The sequence below is a fragment of the Centrocercus urophasianus genome, unplaced genomic scaffold (genome assembly GCF_019232065.1).
Source record: "Centrocercus urophasianus isolate 14NV4802_14NV808 unplaced genomic scaffold, USGS_Curo_1.0 seq_36, whole genome shotgun sequence".
NCBI classification, from domain to species: domain Eukaryota; kingdom Metazoa; phylum Chordata; class Aves; order Galliformes; family Phasianidae; genus Centrocercus; species Centrocercus urophasianus.
Genome location: NW_024884933.1, coordinates 4402817 through 4423354, shown reverse-complemented (window position 1 = coordinate 4423354; position 20538 = coordinate 4402817). Strand labels below are relative to the sequence as shown.

The window sequence follows — 20538 nt, the reverse complement described above, 5'->3', positions numbered from 1 at the left end:
AGAAGCAGCCTGGTTCCTTTTCGCTGTTGTAGTAACCCGTCGTTTCTATGGGCTTGCCACCAGGTGGGGTGGTAATTCCATCTGCTTTGGGGCGAAAGGCAGCTGATGGCTGGGACTGCACGTGGTGGTGGGAGGCAGGCAGGGATCTCAGCAAAGAGGTGCTGTGGAACGCGGCGCAGGCAGCTCGGCTGCGGTGTTTTGGGGAAGGAAACGAGTCTGAGATCGCGTGCTTTCATTCCGAAGCTGCTCTTGTGTCTGCTGTTGCGTTTAGGTTTGCTCTAACAGCTCTTGTACGTTGCCCCATTCAGCTGGAGTTTATAGCAGGTTGGCACTGGGAAGCTTCAGATTCACACCTGAGGGATCTACTCCAGGTTTTTTATCTGCCTCTGGAGCAGTTGTGGGTGTCAGTGAATGGTGATGTTGGCTTCAAAACTCCTCGTCTCCACACCAAGGCTTGGACGTTATTCCTTATGTCTACGCTGGACAACACAGAAAATCCCAGCTTTTTGCCTTTTGGATATTGTCATAATTAGGAAATGTGGGATTACTGTGAGTAAAAGGCAGATTGTGTAAGTGGGGATGGAGGGGTGTAGTCACAAGTGTCTTGCCTGACTTTTCAGTTTCCAGCTTTATGCACAGTTCATGCAGCATTTACAAATGACACTTGGCTTGATGTGTGGCTCCTTACACTGTTTTCCCTGCTTGAGTTCCCCCCTCGTACAGAATTGTTGGTGTACTTTGCAACAGTAATTGGAGTAGTTCAATGGTGCACTTCTAAGCAGCTCGTTCCTATTATTTTTTGCAAGCAGAGGTTGCACACCCTTCTAGGTGTTCAAGCACTGGCAAAGCTCAGGTGCTTTGGAACTGTTGCAGCTGGGCTCTGAGCACAGCAAGGTGTGCAGTTGTACAAGCAGTGCAATGAACTTAAGGTTGGAGGGGAGGTAATGGCTGCACCGACACTTGTTGCAGCCCTAAAAAACCACAGGGGCAGTTTGCTGTAGTGCACTGAGGACCTGTTCCTGCTCCAAATCTGAGCATGCAGCCTTGGCACTGAGCTGTTGGGATGAGAATGGGGACGTTGCAGACAGACAGCACCAGCAGACCAAGAAGCGATTACCCCATTCCTGCTCTGAATGTCATTTCTTGCCGTGGTGTGTGGATCTGTCAGGCTGTTTAGCTGCGATATGACAGATTGTCCTATTAATGTGTCATCAAGTGCACTTTTACAAATTCATGGCTTGTCTACAACTAACCTGAAAAAAGAGGCTTAAGTATGAGAAGGCGCCAAAGAAAGTTAAATATTATTAACAAATAAAGTCTGCCACGTAGTTTTGATGGAATGTGAGCTGCTTGGGGGAGGGGTGAGATGCTGTTAACTATTTAGCTTCTCTCTCCAGCACCCGTTCTGGCTCTCACTCTGTCCCAAGCTTCATTTCCCTCCCCTCTTTCTTCTGAAGAGTTCTTGGTTTTTGCACTCAGATTGCTGATGCCTCAGTTTCTCTGAGGCAGAAGAGCTGATGGGAGGCTCTTAAAATCCAACAAAGAGCTGTACTGTTGGATTACTGTACACCTGGGTGACAGGAGGCACGGTAAGGAGGTTTTAAAGCCAGCCTGCTGCTTCCTGACATCGCATTTTGTCGCTCTTGGATGACACAAACACAAGCTCAGATGAATTTGTGCATCCTTGTGTTACAGAGAGCATCAGGCTGTTCTCAGTGGCGAGCAACTAGTGAAGCTTAGCAGCTTGGCCAGATACCTTCCTTATGAGACGTTTGTAGATGTGTTTTGGTTTTCTGTTCATTTTAATGAGATGCCCATCCCCCAATTCTGTGGATACAGCAGAAAGCCCCCACTGAGCCATCCTCCCATGGGATTGGGGGGGACGTGTGTGGAGCGCAGCTCACCCAGCACAGGGCAGAGCATCTGATGCTGCGATGCTCAGTGCCTATTCCAAGCCACAGCTTTTGAGCACTGCCACAAACCCATGTGCAGCTCCCCAGGCTTCCCAGAAAAATGGTGATTTCTCAGAGATAATGAAGGGGAGGAACAGAGAAGGGCTGAGGGGAGGGAGCAGGGAGTGGGCACTGATTTGAATCTGCCTGGCACACAGGCCAGCTCCACTTATCAGTGAGTCTAATAGGAATGTGAAGAGAATAGGCTTGACAGCTCATTAGAATGTGATCCCTCCTCCTTTTTCTTTTTTTTTTTTTTTTTTTTTTTCCCCTTCAAGTTGATGGAAACTCGTTCAGGAAAGAAGTGCTTATTTGCTGAGGTAGAGCAAGAGCTGAGGAGGGCTTTGCCAGTTTCCAGCCTGGGAAAGGAGCAGCGAGGAACATCAGTGATCAACACTTGGAGATACCCGAAATCCTCCTGGGTGTGACACCAGGCACACGTTTCTGCATCCTGAAGCTGCCATCAGGACTCACTGCTCATCATCTCATTAAAGTGAAGACAAACCCAGCTGAAGAGAGAAGCTAAACCTGGGAAAAACTTTATCTGCTCCTCATGGACCGAGGTACACCCTCAGCTTCTTTATTTATCCCTGGTTTGACTGAATGATCTGTGAGGAACTGACTTTGTCCCTAGAAGGCTGAGCACTTGGCAGGGATGCTCTCAGCCTCTGGAGAAGAGTGGTGATTGTAACAACCTTGAGTGGCAAATTCCCTGCCAGGACAGGATGAGGACTTGTCACTGAGGTGTCCTTGGAGTGAGGATGGATGGGACCTCTTCACGCCTGCTTTGCAATGAACACAGCGCCTTAAATGACAGCAAGTGAAATCTTCTCCTGAAGAGGAACAACCAAACAGCCTCCCCTAATGAGTTTGTGTCAGCAGCCCCGACCTGAGCAACCGTTGCCCTGAGCAATCTGACTTCTCTGGGTTTCATAGCTAAGTGCGTTTTAATCGAGGCTGAAGACTTATTGTGTGTGTGTGTGTGTGGAGGGGGGGGGGCCACGAGGGGGGAGCAACACTGCAAGGTGGGTGGCAGGGCTTCCCAGGGCCCCTCGTATTTATGTAAGCTTCAGGAGCCTGAATGGACTTACCTCTCCTTCGAGTGAAGCCAGATTTTCAGACAAGTTTATCCGTACCGTTTCCATGTGTCCTGCTTGAACGCAGCTCTCTCCAGCAACCAGCACGTCCATGCATGCTGCTCGTTTGGCACCGCGTAGCCCAGAGGACTGTCTTTAATAGTTCTAACCTCTGTATTTATTATTATTATTATTTTTCTAGAGAGAAGTCTGTGTCTATTCCTCTTATTGGTGGTGAAGGTTTTTGTGCTCGGAGAGTGCCCTTCCTGACTTGGCCACTCCCTTTGCAAAATGAAGGGCTGCACCTGGGTGTTTGTGGCCACTTTGCTTTGCCACCAGTTCTGCCTCTTCAGAGTCATGGCAGCAAAGAAAGAGAGAAAGATGAAGAAAGAGCCCAATCAGTACACAGAGCCTTTCAATGCCACCCTATCCAACAGCGAAGAGCTGCATGGGCATCCCAAGGTAGGTGGTACGTTATCAGTCCTTGGTTGAACTCATTTTGGCAGCAATGTGATGCTGGTTCCTCTTCCACTGGAGCAGCCTTGCCAATCTCTTTGATTTTTAAAGAGAATTTTCTCCCCTTTGCATGATTTGTTTCCTAGCAGTTCCAACACCTGAGCATGCCTGAGCTTTCTCAGCACTGCCCTTTTGCACAGGGGGGAGTCGTGGTTGAAAATTACAGGTGGGAAACACGTTGGTGTGCGCTGGGGGTGATTGTGGCTCTGGCAGGAAGGGATTCAGGATTCGTGCCCCAGTGAGAAATGTAAAGCTGTGTGTGCTTTGTGAGGGGCAGTGGCTTCTGATGGGCAGGATGTGGCAGTTCAGTGCTGAGGGGATCAGCCCAGGCTGCAGGATGCCGTTTCCACTGAGTCAATCGGAGACATCCAAATCCTTCAGGATGAAAATCTGCACAGAATGCATGGGAGTAGGAGGGGAGTTCAGGTCCTAGGGTTAGGAGCTGGGTGGAATGGGAGGCTGCAACACTGAGACGGGAGGGAGTGTCTCCTGTCACGCTGCCCCTGACCACCCTATGCTCGTACAAAAACGTCCCTGGTGACCTCTAGAACACGACTTTGATCACAGGCATTAGGGATGGCAGTCACTATAGCGATTGAAGAACAACCTGTCAGAAATTGGGGCAGGGAGGAGGGGGCACGTTGGAACAATTGGTCTGGCATTCTAAACGTCCCATTCAGTGCTATTGTGAAAGTAATTGGTTAAGGTTGGGCAAGTCTGGGAACGGTCCTGTGTATAAGAAAAGCTGGCTGCTGCACTTGGAGTGATCATTAGGGTACTGAAGGCAGTGCTCGTTTTTGTTGTCTGTTGTAGGGCTTTGTCGGGACAGCTCGTGTAAGTGCTGTGTTCTGAAGGTGCTTACATTCGATTGCTTTCTTCCACTTTCTCTACAACTGCTTCATTCTCCTTCTGCACAGGAGGCAGATATCTATCTGATACGAATGCATTCCAGCCTGTTTTGGAATTAATTTTGTTTCTGGTGAAATACACTGGACCAGAAGCAGAATGTATTCTGATGGCAGAAGCAGGAACCGGTCCTGGTTTATGCTGACAGAGTCACACGTTACTGCTGGAAGAAACACAGCACCCACTCAGGGGCGTTCATTAACACAGACATCGGTTGGAAGCTGTAGTTTCTGTGTTGAAATGCTGTGCTTTAAAATATCCATGGCAAAGGTTTGGCACTGTGAGAGCTGCAGAGCTTGGCGGGGGCAGGTTTTGTTTCGTAAGGATGGGACTAACCCAAATGTCTGCTGTAAATGCCTGTGAACTCTGCTTGATACACACTCCCCATTTCTGCAATGTGGTTTTCTGCTTGGAATCTCTCCAGAGCTCAAGTATTGCTTCTGAACGTTGTGGGTGACTGCGTCCCTGAGCCCTGGCAGCGCTGCTGTGAGTTCTGCTTGGTGAAGGGATGCACAGGAACAACAGCACTGTCCTATTCCCCCGCGCTACATAACAGGAAAGACAGACTTCTTTTTTCTGGGCTGTGAACTGTAAAAATTAAGGCTGTGTTTACCTTGGAAGGCTCTCTGGCCAACTGGTAGGTTTGTCAGAGCAGGAGCAGAAGTGAAATATTAGATGAGTGGCGATTTTCATTCGTGCTGTTAAAAAGGTAGATTTGTTTTCCTTCTAATTAAGCAGTTTGGGAACAGGTTTATCTTGGGAATTCTTTTCAAACACAGAGCTGAGAAAATTCTCTTGAACGCCATCAGTGCATGAGCCATGCGGTGAGACCTGTGCTGAAGGAGGCAGGCAGGAATCTCAGTTCTCTGACAAACTGATAATTCAAGGGGAAATAATAAGAATGTTGAAAATATATATATATATATCCAGCTTTAATCTTTGCATAGCTGTCAGTGTGATGTGCTCACAGAGCACGTGAGAGCTTTCTCTCTGGCACAGATGGGCAGAGAGCGCAGTGTGATGGATGGATACAGAGGTTTTCTTCGGCTGTATCAGCACAGCTTGGCTGGGAGTGGCTGAGCACAGCTGCCACTTGCCAGGCTTGTCTTCCCTTTCCCAGCTATGGATCTCACCCATTGGGATATTGGGCCAGTGGGGGATATCAGGCTGCGTTGTTTGGTACCCATCTCGTGTGCTTTGAAAGTGGTCCTTCACAAGGTCAAAGTGCTCAGTTGCGTGCCCAAACCATGCGTTACTGAGTGCCCTCTGAGGACAGAGGCAGCCTTTTGCAAGCTGCTTGGTGTGGGTCCAACTGTCACAGGATTTTATCAGGAGCACCCAGAGCTGTCTGGACAGTTTTCACAGTTGGGGTTTGGTTCGTGGTGCTGGGCTAAGCGTTGCCTGGAGGAGCATCCAGGTAATGTGCTGGCTGTGAACAGAGCTGAGTGCATCCGTGCCTGAGTAGAGGGGATAAAGGAGACGGAGTGAGCGCTCACTGGAAGGAGGAGAGCCATTGAGTACAAACTGAAATACAGAAATTCCACTTAAATGTAAGAAAAAATATCCATCTTTACCGTGAGAGTGATCAAACTCTGGAAAAGGGTGAACAGAAAGGCTGTTGGATCTCCATGCTTGGGGATGTGCGAAGCAGCCAACCCCATGAAATTGCAGGGATGATTTGAGGTCAACGGGGTTTTACCTTCAATGGGATTTCTGATGATGGGATGTTTTTTAGCTTAGTCACCCACTATGTGGACAAAGATATTATTTCCTCTGAAAGCACCATTCTGAGGCACTCCAAAGCAAAGGGAAGAGTTCTCTACCACCTGTAGTAATTCCAACAGTCATGCTCCCAAGAGCTGCTCCATTGGATTCATTACATTCAACGTGGAGTGATGTGTTTAAGGGGAGAGGAGGAGCTCTGTGAGATGGCCACTGAGAGAAATAAAGATGAAATTTTTGTTTTAATCACAGGACACAGTGGGAATGTAGATATCCCAATTGGGATTTGGTTGAGGTATCAAACCTAACGCTTCTGCTCTCAGGAAAGTTCTTGAGAGATCTGTGCAAACCACAAGTGGTGAGGACCTTGGTTTTACATCTCATTAATAACCAGGGGTGTGCACAGCCATGACTTAGCAGTGGCCAACATCGGGTTTTTCATGCTTAAAAGTGGGATTTGTCTCTTTTAACCAGGTCCAAATAAAACAGACTTGTGGAGGCAATCGTTGGCTGACCGTTCCGTATTGAAGCTGACGATGCTCTTGTTGGTGTCTATTGGACGTAACAACTTGTACATATGTGGATTATCACAACTGAAATGCCAAGTCAGGACACTGTATTTCTGGCAGCTGCTTAATTAGCAAAGAATTGCTAACTGGAATTCCATCCCAGATGGGCAAATATATTGGCAACTCTTTGAGCAAAACTTCCATTGACTTCAGGTGTGGAGACCATAGGCCAGAATGGTTGGGTGTATATCCTTGGAGACCACCTCTGACTCACTGCAATGGGAATGGTGCTGTCCTCACAGGGCTGCAACCTTCCCTTGCTTCTTTTCCATCCTTTTCCACCCTGAGAAATGCCGAGGTGTGCCTGAGAACTCTTGGAGATGCTTTTGGATGTATGGACATAAGGATGGATGTACATCTTGCTCGTAGTGTTTCCTTTTATTCATCCTAAAAATGACTTCAGCCCATTTCACTTTGGTCTTCAGCAGAGATGCAGACCGGATCCCACCATCCCTGGATTTTAGGAAAGTTCAGACGTAGGTCAGATATTTCTCAGGATCTCCACTCCTGGGCTGTAGGTTCAGCCTTCCATGCTGTGGCAGTGCATGCTGTCCTGGGAGTCAGAGCCAGAAAGAACCACAGGTTGTGGCTGTGCACCGCAGCCCCAGTGACAGCTCAGCTGCTCTTCTGTTACAAGTGAGGCTGCTGAGCTCCTGCTGGGTCACACGACTGCTCCAAAACGATCACTGCTGTTGTATTCCAAAGCTATGTTAAAAGAGCTGATTGAAAGTTGATTAAAAATCGCTGGCAGTGCTTCAGTTGTTTTTAGAGGCACTGCTTGAAGCGATAAGGGCTAAGCTGATTCCGCTGCATTACCAGGAGAATTCCTCTGGACTCCTGCAAGCTTTGCTCTGCAAACAGCAGCCCAGGAGGGACAGGTTCCCTCTGCTGGGATTCCAGGGCTGTTCCCAGCCCTGACTGATACCTGAGTTGGCTGCGAGGTCCCTGGCTGCTGCAGGCGGCCGCTGCCAAGAAAAATAGAGGCTTGCATGCTTATTGCTGGGATTGCTCATGCATGCCGTAGTAATTAAATAATAATACCACAAGGATGGAACATTGATTTTAACTGTCAGTCATCCTTGTGAAGGAGAAACTGGGGAGTGCCGTGGCTGTCTTCTGGAGGGGTTTGCAATTTAGGGGGCCACTGGCAGTGTGCTGATTTCCTCCCCTTCTCCCCTCCGTTTTCCCCCTTTCTTTTTTTTTTTCCCCCCTTCTTTTTTCCCCTGATTTTTTTTCTCCTCTCCCTCCTAATTGAAAAAGCCATGTGTGCTGTAAGTGCAAATGGCAAAGGATAAATAATTCAGGTGGAAGAACTCGCTGGTACCCTTAACAAAATGTGCAATCACCAGCTGGCTATAAATGTTGTTACAAACATTGAAAGTCTGTTGGGGACTAATTTGGGTACAGAAATAATGAACAAGATGGGTTCATTATTTCAAACAAGCTCGTTCTGCTTGTTTGAGATGCACGCTAAATTTAAGCGTGCGAGGGAGACTGTTTATCCATAACTCTGATTAATTACAGTGGGGAATGCATGATCAATATGGCAGAATGGTTGGGAATCAATGTGGCAGAATGGGAATCTCCTTGCCTTGGCCTAGAGCCGGGAGGGAGCTTTCCTGACTCAGCTCTGAAGCACCAGCATTCTGTATATCCTCCCACTGGAGCTCCAGCAGGCTGCTCAGATTTAACTCCAACACTACTTACTCTGCATGGATTTTTGGAGGCAAATGATACAAATCGTGGTCTTTTCTCCTCAAAGCGAGCTTCCCTTGGTGTTTCTATCCTAAATTTGCAAAATTGTTTGTGATGCTTCTGTAAGCGATGACAGAAAGTGACACGGTAATGGAGAATCCAGATGGAATTATTTGCTCCAGAAGTGGGATAAAATGGAATTTTACAGTAGACCCTGAACCTGATGTCCTCTCAAATGCAGTATGTTTGGATCAGAGGTTTGCTTACGTGGCAGATATCTGTCTGGTCTGGGTACTTCCCATTCTCAGAGTTCCTGAATTGGCCAAAGAGACCCAATTAGGCCCAATTGCATCTGTGTTTGCTCTCGTTTCTCTCCAGATCCTCGAATCTCCAGACCCTCGTATCACAGACCCACGGCGGACCTGGATCTCCTTTGTCCACCGCCCAGATGATGGCAACACCTCTAAAAGGAAATGCAAAGGCAAAGACAAGAAATTAGTAGGTCCCTGCACTGCCATCAGCTAACAAACGTGCACCGTGTCTTCCCTTCCCACTGCTGTTACTCAAGGTGTTCTGTGTGCTCCAGCTTTTGCTCTTCCTCAGAGTGCTGTGTTTCCTTTTTTTTGGTTTTGTTTTCCTCTTTAAGTTTTCCCAAGGTATTTTGGAGAAGCTTGAGGCGGTAAGTGCGCTCTATGCTTTGCAAGATGAGCGTGTGTGAACTCTGCTGTCAGTGCTCACTTTGGTTTGAACCAGCTGTTTCTTGGGCTGAGCCTTTCTCTTTTATTTTCTGCTCAGTAGAAATAAAATTAACATTTTTCTTCCACTAGATGAAGTGCAAATGTCTTAAAGGATATACTAACCAAGGATATGCTAACCAAAAAAATAATTTATTGCAATTTAATGGATTACTGCTCATCTGTGTGTACTTTTCATCTCCTGCTGAGTCAAATACTGAATATGTTTTTAATGCCTTCCTTTTACCTTTCAATGGCCTGATAGCAGGAGTGCTTTCATGCACTGATGAAACTCCAAGGGAATGATACACATGGAAACAGCACTGATTTGTGTTCCTATTACCAGCTTCTAGCTCTGTGTAGCTTTCTTGGCTCATGGCTGGGAGAACTCTGGTCATATGCAATGGCCTGATTCTAATTCTTGTGTTTTCCTTTGGTTCCTTCCTTAGCGTGGTCTTGTTGGGCCTCCAGGGCCTCCTGGTCCCCAGGGTCCCCCAGGAGCACCTGGTGCTGAAGTCACCCGGGAAGTCCTGCTGCAGGAGTTTAAGGAGATATTAAAAGGTAAAGACTTTTGTTTTGAGCTTTTGTGAATTGTTTCTTTTGATAAGCACCGTGGCAAACAAAGAATTGGTTTTGCAAATGTTTAGCTCTAGCTGACGATCAGAAATTTGGGAAGATATTTCCTCAGCGCTGCTCAGTTTGCCCAGGGAAGTGGTCAAGTCCCCATCCATGGGGGTGTTCCAGAACTGTGGAGATGTGGCACTGTGGGGCATGGTTAGTGGGAACGATGGGGATGGGATGGGGTTGGACTTGGGGATCTTAGAGGTCTTTTCCAACCTGGATGATTCTGTGGTTGAGTTCAGTTTGAAGTGTGGACAAGTCTGACCACACAGCTGATGGCTTCATAGACCAAGCTCTTAAACAAAGCCTTTTTTCTTTTTCCTGTACTTTCTGTCTCCTCAGAAGCCATTGAGCGTCGGGCATCCTTGGCAATTTCAGCACATCCCAGCCAGCTGCCTCCACTCCTGCTCTCCTTGGAGGAAGTTTCACCCTACCGACGTGTAGAGGAGGCGTTCCACTGCAAGCTAAAAGGACAAGTTGTCGTAGATAAAAAGACCCTGGTAGAGCTTCAGAACTTCCAGTCGGTGAGAAGAGATATCAGACTGAACCTGTGCAACACAACAGCCGCTGTGTGTAGATGAGCTGGTCTGCAGGGCTGCCAGGTGTTTCCTGAAAGGGAAGACTGGATGCCATGACCATTAGCATTGCCTTGTTTGTAACTGAGAAGCTGGATCTCATGTGGTGATTACAGCCCTAAAGCTCAACTGCAGTAGGATGGACAGTTAGCTTTAAGTCCAAACAAACTCAAGGCTTTCTTCTTCTCTTGTAGCCCAGCTGTATCTCATGGCAGTTCCTACTGAAGTCCTAGCAGTCTGTGCAGGAGATGGCTGTCTTGCAGCTCTAAACAACAGTCAGCTTCTATTTTGGTTAATGATAAAGACTTGTCCACATCTGACATTGATCTGAGGGATCTGTTTGTTTTTTTTTTTCATTGCAAACCTTGTTTTACTCCAGAGTAGCCTTCAGATGTAGAGGAGAGTCAGAAGCACAGAGCAGTTACTGGTGATAGATATGTGAGCCCAAAGTAAGAGGCATCCTGTTGTCATATGATTCAGTCTCAGTGCTAAAATTCTTTACATACTGTTTTACAGAAGACTAACAAATGTCAAAGTAATAGCTAAAACCTGTCTTTGTAGTAAGTAAGCTTACTTCCCCACTGCACTGCCTCATCTCTGAAGAATCCTGTCCAGCAGATCGTTTCCTATGGAGTGGTTTTGCTGCTGGGACTTCTCACAGAAGCAGGACTGAAGGCAGAGGTTTTTGCTCAGGGTGCTCTCCTGGATCTTTCCCAAATACTCTTGTGGAAGCCTGGTTTGACAGCACTGTGGGTGCTGGCACAGAGGCAAGATTGTACTTGAAGTGTGGGCAGGGCTAGAGAGATCTGCTGCCTCATTAATTAGGAGGGAAAATGTGAATAAAGACATCTCAGCAATCAGTGCGTAGGCTGACACTTCCCATGCTTTGTTATCGTATGCCTAGCTCCTTTCTAATTGCTTCTGGCCCTGAAGCTGATGTGGGAGGGCTGGCAGGGCTCTGGATGCCAGCCTTTCATTTCAGCTCTGGGACAAGAAGTATCTGGTTTTAGCTTGTGTTCTGATATAGGGGAATTCAACGGGGAGGGAGACGGTGGTTGCTCCTGCAAAGATGAAAACATTGTCTTTCGACAGTCCAAGAGGAGAGAATTCCCCTCTCTCCACCCTGTTGGTTTAATAGTGCGAAGAAGCCAACGGTGTGATACTTCCCAGTGAGATGATAGAGACTCAATCTAACTCTTTGGAACTTACCCAAGGCATTCTGAGTTAAGTGGGAAAGAACACTGAGAGAGGGACCAGCAGTCCTGCTCTTTGCACTCCTGTTCTTTGTCATTTGGGTGTTGTGTTGCTCTGACCTTGGGTTATTCAGATAGCACGGCATTTTTCTCACCCTGAGAGTTTTCCATCCCTCTCTTCCTCTCAGTCTCATTATTTCCTTCACATTTGGAATTAAAAGTGATATAGCCTTCCTGCACATCTCTACCTACCTGTGGTTGCTGTACCAGCTGGGTTAACCGTAATAACAAAAGTCAATGCATTACTTTTCACAGCCTTTATCGCTGATAAGCTAAGCTCACATCTCAGTTCCTTGTGTGTGGTTCCTGTCTTCAACTAGGAAATAAGATATGGAGTATATAAGAGAGACATGGGGAAAAGAGATGGACTGAGGAAGAGAAGCTGGTCTTGGTCTGTAGAGCATGACTGGATGCTAACTTGTTTGTTTGCTTTGGGTTTGCTTATTGAAATAATTGGTGCACAAGTAGTTTCTCAGCATATACAGCAGGGAACTCTAATTGGCATGGAGTTTAATGGAATATTTTTGCCCAGAGAAACCTCTCCCTTCTCAGAACCAGCCCTTTGCACTGTCTATTTCTATGAGCAGAAGAATAACAAAGCCACAGAAGGCGTGAAGAAACAGGAATGTTTTATCAGTGATAATTTACTGGTGCCTACAATTGCCTTCCATGCCCATCCAGTGGTTTTGGAATTCGGTTGCTGATTCCTCTAATAGCTGTAACAGGAAAGGAATGAATTAACAATGCAGTTTTGCACACAGGGGGCTTGGATCTTGCTGTAAATCAAACATAGCATTACCAAAAATGACAGCATAGTGATAGCATAAGAATGGCAGCGATCTCATCACGTAGTCTTTGCCGTGAGGTCAGCTGTTAGATTGTCTATGTATATGCAGAGAGAAAATGAGTTTCTTTTTTGTGTTCTTCTGTTCCTCGGGGCCAATGCAGGGCAAATCCCTCCAGGCAGCATTCATGGGATTGCATTTACACTGCACAGAATGCCCTTGTGGTGGAAGCAGAGTCTGGCTAATGTGCTTTCTTGGCCCATAGAAGCCCCTCCTGCTTCTCCCCAGCTCTAACCGAACTCACACTGGACAGGCCAAAACTAACAATAAACATTTCTTGTGGAGTTTATTTTAGTCTAAGTCGGATAATCTGCTGTGAGTTTGACTTAAGACTGCTCCCTTGCGAGAGGAGAATCTGCATGCTGTTTCCCTAGGCTTTTGCCTATCCTGTGGAATCTGAGGCTGGAAATTAAATGCGGAATCTGTAAGAATCCAAACAGTTGTCCTTAATAGCATCAGAGCTGTCTGACTTCTACAAGAAATGGTGTTGAAGACCTCTGGAGACCCATATGATTGTTTCCTCTGCACTTGCATTGCAAAAGCTGTGTATGAGATTCCAGATTTTTAGGCTTGGGGGGGCTGCTTGGCCCCATCTAGGAGTTTTTGGGTAGTACTAGAAGGGATCTCATGACTCATATAATGGAGAGTGGTGTGGTTCAGTGGAGACAGCAGGACCAGCAGAGCATACAGATGCAGTGAGCATGGTCTGAGATATGCAAATAGAACTGCTGTTAAAGGCCTAAGTTTTGGGCAAAGTCCCTGGAGTCATAGAATGGCTGGGTTGGATGGAGCCTCAAAGGTTTAATTCCAACCACTGTGCTGCGTTAAGTTAGAAGAGTTGGGCAGTGAGAAAAAGGTACCTTCAGATCTCATACTGATCGTTTTGCCTTTGGTGGGCATCCAGTGCTGAGAGGCAGCTCATCTGGAAGGGAAAATCAGGGGAAAAATGGCAGCAGCCTGGCAAATTTTTTGAGCCCTGTTCTCACGCGTGTCAAGTGCTCCTTTTTCACAGGGACTTGTTCAAGATCTGCTTTGCTTATTTTGCAGCCTTTGGCCAAAGGAGCTTTTCTCCGGGGGACGGGGCTGAACCTGGCAACGGGACGTTTCACAGCACCCGTGTCTGGCATCTACCAGTTCTCAGCCAACGTCCACATCGGTGAGTGCTAAAAACTGAGAGGTGCTGGAAGGAGATCTGGCGGCCTCTGGGTCTCTGGTGCGTCCTGTCTGATGTGAAGAACGTCTGATGGCAGCCCTTTGCAGCGAGCTCTCCTTTTGGTACCATCTCTTAAATTGTTTGGGATTTCCTAAGGAGCCACAATATTGCTGTGCCTTTTGAACCGAACGCCAGCAAGTGATTGCTGCTGTGTTATGGATGGTTGTGTTTATTTCACTGCTTTCCACAGATCACAGTGAGTTGAAGAGCAAAGTCCAGCTCCGGGCCAGAGATAACGTGCGAGTGTTGATCTGCATTGAATCTCTGTGCCACCGATACACGTGAGTGACTGCAGTTTTAAATCATAAATACGCACAGAACTTTTCTGAATAGATGGATTCCATCTGGCCCTTGGGCTTTGTGCTTTTTTTTTTTTTTTTTTTCCCCCTCCTGATTTGTAATGTTTCAGTGGATGGTGTCAAGTACTCTAAATAGATGAATAAATACTGTGTGTGTTGACAGAACATATCATCCTTTCAGCTGTAGCACGTAAATGCCCTGTATTGGAAGGTCAGCTTGCTCAGGATGAGTTTGGCATGTGTTGCTTCGAGAGAGGAGGCTGAGAACCCATGGGCTGGGCTGAAATGCACCCAGCAGAGGGCAGTGCTGCTTGGATTGAGTGGCCACTGTCTCTGGTTGTGGCTGGATTTGGGGAAAATGGCCCTTATAGGGCTGTGCGGATCTGCCCTGCCCTGCATGCAGCTCTTCAAGTGCAGCCCTTGTAACAGCACCACCAAAATATATCCGTAAAATGACTTATGGTACAGCTTGAAGCCAACTAAACTATAAATTTGCTGCTGGGCTGGCTGCTTCAGCCTCACCTTTCCTCTGTGACTTGAGTGCAGTAAATAGGGCTGACCCTCCACAGCCCTATCAATTTTAGAGCCTTTATGGGACGATTAATTTGACATGAAGCCTCAGAAAATGAATACCAGCTCTCTAAGGTTTCATTCGCCTGTGGAAAAGACTTGATTGGTGTTGGAGTACTCATTAGTAACTGGGGTAGCTAGCTGTGTGCCCATTGACCTGGTGGGAAGTAAAGGAGCTTGTTGACTGAAGCAACTGGCACCTCTTCAGCCTTGTAGACTGTTCTGTAACAGTCTTTTATGGTTGCAGCACTTAGTTGAAGCGGTGTCAGACTGGTTGCAGTCTTGCACTCGTGAGAAGCCCTTCAGATCGTGTTAAGAACATATCTTGGTCTGAGCTTGCAATCCGGGCTGCCTGTTGGCACTCAGTGATTCTGGGAAAGCTTCCTTGTTGTGGTAAATGCAGGCACAAGAATCAATGAATAGGAAGCTCCTGTATGGATCAGAAAGAGCAGTGATGCTTTGGCACAGCTGCCCAGGGAGGTGGGGGGGGGTCCCCATCCCCAGAGGTGTTCAGTGTGGAGATGCGGCAATGAGGGACGTGGGCAGGGGGCACGGTGGGGATGGGTTGGGCTTGGGGATCTTAGAGATCTTTTCTAACCTTTGTCATTCCGTGAGTCTATCAAGTGAGATGAGCACTGGCTCTGTGAAAGACATTTCTCTTCTGCAGTGGGTGAGAGTGTGACTGGTCGGTGGGATGGAAGGATGATGGGTGGAGGGATGGGGACCTGTCTGGACAGACATTCTGCTGGCATGAGCCGAGCTGCTACCCATGCTTGTGGAATTTCCTGGGGATGTCTACGTATGCAGTCATTCATTTTAGGGAGCTGAAAGAGCCTTGAGGGCTTTCGGCTGAGAGAAATGGAAACTGAAAAGCACAGAGACAGTTGGAGTAGAAGAGATTAATGGTGGGAAGTTCCCACCCAAGTGAGGCTTTGGCAGGATATGACACACAGACTGAGCTCTTCAATCAAGGTGGTGCCAAGTGGCTTGCTCTCTCTGGGCCAAATTGCCCTTACCTTTTGTGCACATTATTTCCTTGCAAGGGGGATGGAAGCAGCACGTTTGCACTTGCTAGGTTTCGTCTCCACCCCTTCATGGAAAAAAAGGGAGGGAAGGGGTTGGTTGGCTTGGAAAAACAACTGGATCTGCTCGCAGTGGCTAGGTAGATTTCAGAAAAGCCAGCCAGTCATGGAGCTCTGTGCTTTCCCATTGCTTTGGAACTCAGCTCGCATGGATGAGTTACTGTCTCACGCACGTCCTTCCATCCTGAGTCCTGCACAAGGAGTGGTTCTTCATTCACAGAGGATGACATGAGGAGCAGCTGTCCTACATCTTGCTGCTGTGAGGAATGTGATGGCTATTTGGGCATCATGGCACTTGAAAGGGACTGGTACTACAGAAGGGACCGAGGGGGGGATCTGGAGCTCTACCTCAAGGCTTAATCTGAAGACCTTTGTTTTTTATTTTTAATTTTATATGATGCCTGATCCAGATGTCCTCCCAAAACAGCTTTCGGCTGCAGAGTATGTTCTTTCTTGTGTAGGCTGTATGCGTGTATGTTTATGGCAGAATCGGCCTTTCATACCTTGAAAATACCCTGTTATTGGCAGAGTGCATACAGCGAGCTCTTTGCAGAATATCAACAGTATAAATTACTTGTGATGGCCAGTTGTTGTGATTGCCTCAAGGTTTATTGTTCTTTTGCTACTGTTTAGGTCTTTGGAAGTCATTGCTGGTTTGGAAAGTAACAGCAAGATCTTCACTGTCTACGTGCATGGCTTGCTGCAGCTGCAGGTAGGGCTCTGCAGGCTGGGAATCATTTATGGTCGGTCTGGAGTTATTTACTGCTAAGTCTGAATTCTCACCAGGAGGTGGGAAAGTTATTAACCTTCTCAATGAGGTTAATTGAAGCTAAATGACATCCCCAGGGTGGCTGTAGAGAATTGGTGGCAGGGGAGGTGGTGGCTATTCGTGGCATTGAGGGACACGGTCAGTGGGCATGGTGGGGGTGGGCTGGGGTTGGACTGGATGATCTCAGCAGTCTTTTCTGACCTTTACGATTCTATGACTTTTCCTTTCCTTCTTGCTCACTCTGCAGGCTGGCCAGTACACCTCCATCTTTGTGGACAACAGTGCTGGAGCTCCCATCACCATTCAGAATGGATCCGATTTCATGGGCATGTTAATGGGCGCGTAGCATCGTCTGCAGCACTGCAGCAGGGAAGAACACGAATCACAGCCTTACAGCATATATTTGACTGAAGAAACCTTTACTTTGTCTCTTGACGACTGCTTCATGTAACTGCTGGCGTCTTTTTAAACAAGCAAAGAGCCTTTCCTTTTGCAGATTCTTCAGCTTGCTTTCAGAGGCTACTGCTTCTCAAGGTCCACACCAGTTCATTCACCTTTAAAAAAAAAAATACACTTTTATAACTCAGAAACAGACTCTGTAATATTTAATATGTGCTTCACCAGATGTGCACCGAACAGCACACTGAGATCTGGCATTTGTTGTAACTTTATTTCACACGATTACACCTGTAATCAGCATGTCTTTGGGACTGACTGCGGGGTGTTTTAAGTTTGTAAATGAAGGATTGAGAGGGGAAGTCAAGTAGTGACTGCGTTCCATGTGTTGTGGAGGAAGGAGACAAGAATTTGTCAGCAAAACTGTTTTTCACACAGTTGTCAATGGTGCAGGGCCCTCTCTCGTGTTCAAACTGAGATACGTTTGACAAGCGGCATGTTGAATTCTCAAGCAATGCCTGCTTTCAAAGATGGGAATCCAAGGGTTGAACCGTTTAACGGTGGTTCCCTAAATCCAAGTCTGTTTCTCTGCTCTTACTGAGGAAGCCAAATACCTCGCTGCCTGCACAGTTTTATTTTCATGAAAACGTGAGGCCAACGGCACCAGTTCTGGCACCAACTCCCTCAGTTATGTTCTTATGTTTTAGTAAGATATATATTTGGCTCTGGACTGCATCACTTACACAGCATCCTCTCAGGTGTCATTTATCCGTTTGTAGATCTGTCTGATGTGTTTTACTGGTTGTGGGTGTTGTCATTTCATTGGGCTTTTCCCTTCAACAGACACTTGGCCTTGTAATGATGCAACTTAATTAAGGAAATGGCTGATCAGCAGTTTCATAAATAGATGGCAGCGGGGCCCCACGTGGAGTCCAGATACTTTTCTTGAATTTTCTTGATTTTTCCATGATCCATTACAACACCTTCATAAAATGAGTACCAAGACTGCTGGGGACAGCAGAAGGCGTGAAGAAATGAGCCAGCAGTTCACCCCAGTAGTGACTGTTGGGGCTTCACAGTGTGTAACTCACATGAAGATCATTAAACCCTACCAGCGAGGATTGGCTGTTGACGTTGGGTTTTGGTGGGGTAGGTGTAGTCAGGGCACATGGCCTGTATCCCAGTATGTATTACTATACTGTACTTCTACTGCGTGAATATTTGTAATAAATTGGGCTATTTTGTGCACGACTTGCAGCAGCAGAATCTCCAGGTGTTGTTGCATTCAGTTTTATGTCGTTACCTATGGGTTTTTTGAACCAAGTCTCACTGTTGGTAAATCAGAGGTAAAATATTTATTTTGTTGTAGAACTAAAAAAAAAAAAAAATTTTAAGATTTTGTTTTGGGTTTTGCGACTTTTTTTTTTTTTTTTTTTTTTTTTTTCTCCTGTTTGTTGTGTTTTATTCCTGTGGTCTCAATAGCAGATGAATTGTTGTGTCTTTATTTCTACCTGTTCTGCCTCTGGTTGATGAGTTGATGGTTGGACTTTGTGATATTAGAAGTCTTTTTCAACCTTATTAGTTGGAAAACATCGCCTTATTAAGAATATTTTTAGCTCTGGATGCTACCAGCCATGGAGGAAGGTGCCCAATGGGCATGGTGGGGATGGGTTGATGTTGGACGTGGGGATCCTAGTGGTCTTTTCCAACCTTTGTGATTCCATATAGGCTGCAGTTCTCTTGAATCATGGAGATGCAGCCATCGGTGCGTGAGGCTGTTCCTCCAGCAGCACGATGGGCAGGATGGATTGAAACAGCCAGGAATAAGCTGGGCCTGACCTCCACTGTTCAGGTGCAAGTGTACCAAACTCAGAACTCAGCTGGGCACAAGGTTCCTGGCTGAGCTGTGGGTGACACCAATGCTCTGCAAGGCTTTTGTGCTGTTTGGAGGCTGAGGAGATTGATTAATGATGTGAGAAGTGAGGTTTCAGTGCTCCTCTGTTTGTAGCCATAAAATTTATAGTCCAAGAAAATACGACGACTCAGAAGGACTGAGTTCAGTATGAGCAAGTTGTTTGTAACAAAATAAAACCCGTGCGCTTGAGACTGTGGTTTAATGGCCAAGTGAGCTAATCTCACCCAATGGGAATGGCAGTTTGTGGCAGGCACAGGGAGAAATCTGAGACAAATTAAATTTTAAGAAGTCACGTAATGAATATGGCCACTGAGATGTTGACATCTTCAGCCTGGCCTTTGTGTGGGACCTATGAAGAGTCTCTCAGAGAAGAAGCTTGCTTACTTGTATTTCGGAACAATAAACCAAGCCATCTTAGGAGAAGCATCGACTGCTAATTTTGACGTCTATAAAAGTGATTATTTCCACTCATAATTCCTTATTCTAAACAGAGTCTAGCTAAAAGTTTCCAGCTTCAGGCTAAAGTTACTTAGCAAGGCGGTTTAGTGGGTAGGTGGATGGTTGGACTGGATGATCTTTTCCAATCTTAGTGATTTTATGGTAAATATCACAGCCTCGTGCTTCTGGGACATGCCTCTGCCTTTGGCTTAAGGGTGAAGGTTAGGCAGGGTTGCTAGCAGGCTTCTTTAGCTCCTTTTTGTGTTGGGTGCCCTCCCCAACCCTGCTGTTTTCATGGCTCCTGCATTCACTCGGATGCACTGTGCTGCATCAGCCCTTCACACCTGGAACCTGCAGGGATTCAACCTCTCTGATTAACTCACACAAAGCAGCCCTTGGGCAGGCTGGGGTGGGGGGGGAGCTGAGCAAAGCCCCGCTCTGCTTGCTGCAGACAAATAAAAGCAAGGAGACCCGGCCTGTGATGATTTTCCCTGGCTGGGAGCTGACAGGTTATGAGGTTTTAAGCTCTATTCAAATTTCCACTTTTGTAAATGATTTTGATGCTCCGCTCCAGACTGACTCCAGGGGTATTTATGTCGGATTAGCAATGGATTGCCTGCTTTTCCTCACGCAGTAGAAGAGGGCCCAGCAGATGTAAACTCCCCCTGAATGGAAGCCTATTAATGCTGGAGCAAAACGATTCGTTTGCCATATAAAACTCCCGTTATAAATAAGTGCAGGTTATAAATCAGCAACAGAAAGAGAGTGCCTGCACCTAGGGGTGAGTGTTGGAGGAATGCTCAAAGGCAATTTGAAAGCCATTCTGAACGGGTGACGGTAGCAAAAATAAAATAAAATAGCTCCATACAGCTATTCATACCATTTGAAGTATTAAAATTAACACCAGGTACTTCAGCTTTGTTACTAGGGTGACAGAGAAAGCTGCAACAGCCTCTGTTGTGGTTCCATAGAAAGCCAGGGGGGTGGTGATTGTCAAAATAGAGCTCACTAATTACACAGCTGATTCTGGTTCAGTAATTGTTCCTAATGGTTAAGCCAGGCTGGTATCAATGCAAACTAAAGGCCATGACTTGAGAACTTCAGGTGCACCAAATTTTGTGCAGAAGAGCCAGTTTCCTGCTGTTTTCTAGGACCCAGTAGTTGGTAACCAGGCATTTGGAGTTGAAGCCCTGTAGGATGGAGGGTTTGCATCTGCAGGTTAGTGGTCATTTTATTGTTTGTGTGTTTGTTGTCTGGACAGCAAAGCTCTTGGTTACTGCTCAGATGGCCTCTATCTCTTGGAAGTGGTATTGTGTTCTTATTTTCTCTGTGGCAAGCCCATCTGATTTAAAATAATATTATGGGTTTCTTGGTAGCCCTGAGAGAAGATGA

At 46.6% G+C, this 20538-nt stretch overlaps 1 protein-coding gene across 3 annotated transcripts; it reads left to right on the top strand.

The window, feature by feature from the left end:
- The first annotated feature begins 211 nt into the window (after window positions 1-211).
- C1QTNF12 (C1q and TNF related 12) lies at window positions 212-18133 on the top strand. Of its 3 annotated transcripts, XM_042831801.1 has the most exons (10): window positions 212-549; window positions 2231-2892; window positions 3231-3490; window positions 8815-8934; window positions 9620-9731; window positions 10134-10315; window positions 13512-13620; window positions 13868-13958; window positions 16262-16340; window positions 16645-18133. In XM_042831801.1, exons 3-10 carry the CDS (start codon window positions 3320-3322, stop codon window positions 16741-16743), a joined length of 963 nt encoding a protein of 320 aa, XP_042687735.1. In that variant the 5' UTR covers window positions 212-549; window positions 2231-2892; window positions 3231-3319; the 3' UTR covers window positions 16744-18133. The 3 variants fall into 3 exon arrangements, with proteins under 3 accessions (XP_042687735.1, XP_042687736.1, XP_042687734.1); XM_042831802.1 differs by lacking the exon at window positions 212-549 and having other exon boundaries at window positions 1891-2515; XM_042831800.1 differs by lacking the exon at window positions 212-549 and having other exon boundaries at window positions 1891-2892.
- Window positions 18134-20538: the final 2405 nt, after the last annotated feature.

What these genes read in the sequence shown, in the direction of transcription:
- C1QTNF12 (XM_042831801.1), top strand. Translation starts at nt 3,320, where the DNA reads ATGAAGGGCTGCACCTGGGTGTTTGTGGCCACTTTGCTTTGCCACCAG. An exon ending in GTTTAAGGAGATATTAAAAG is followed by an intron (nt 9,732 to 10,133) that starts GTAAAGACTTTT and finishes CTGTCTCCTCAG; the next exon opens with AAGCCATTGAGCGTCGGGCA. An exon ending in AGCTTCAGAACTTCCAGTCG is followed by an intron (nt 10,316 to 13,511) that starts GTGAGAAGAGAT and finishes CTTATTTTGCAG; the next exon opens with CCTTTGGCCAAAGGAGCTTT.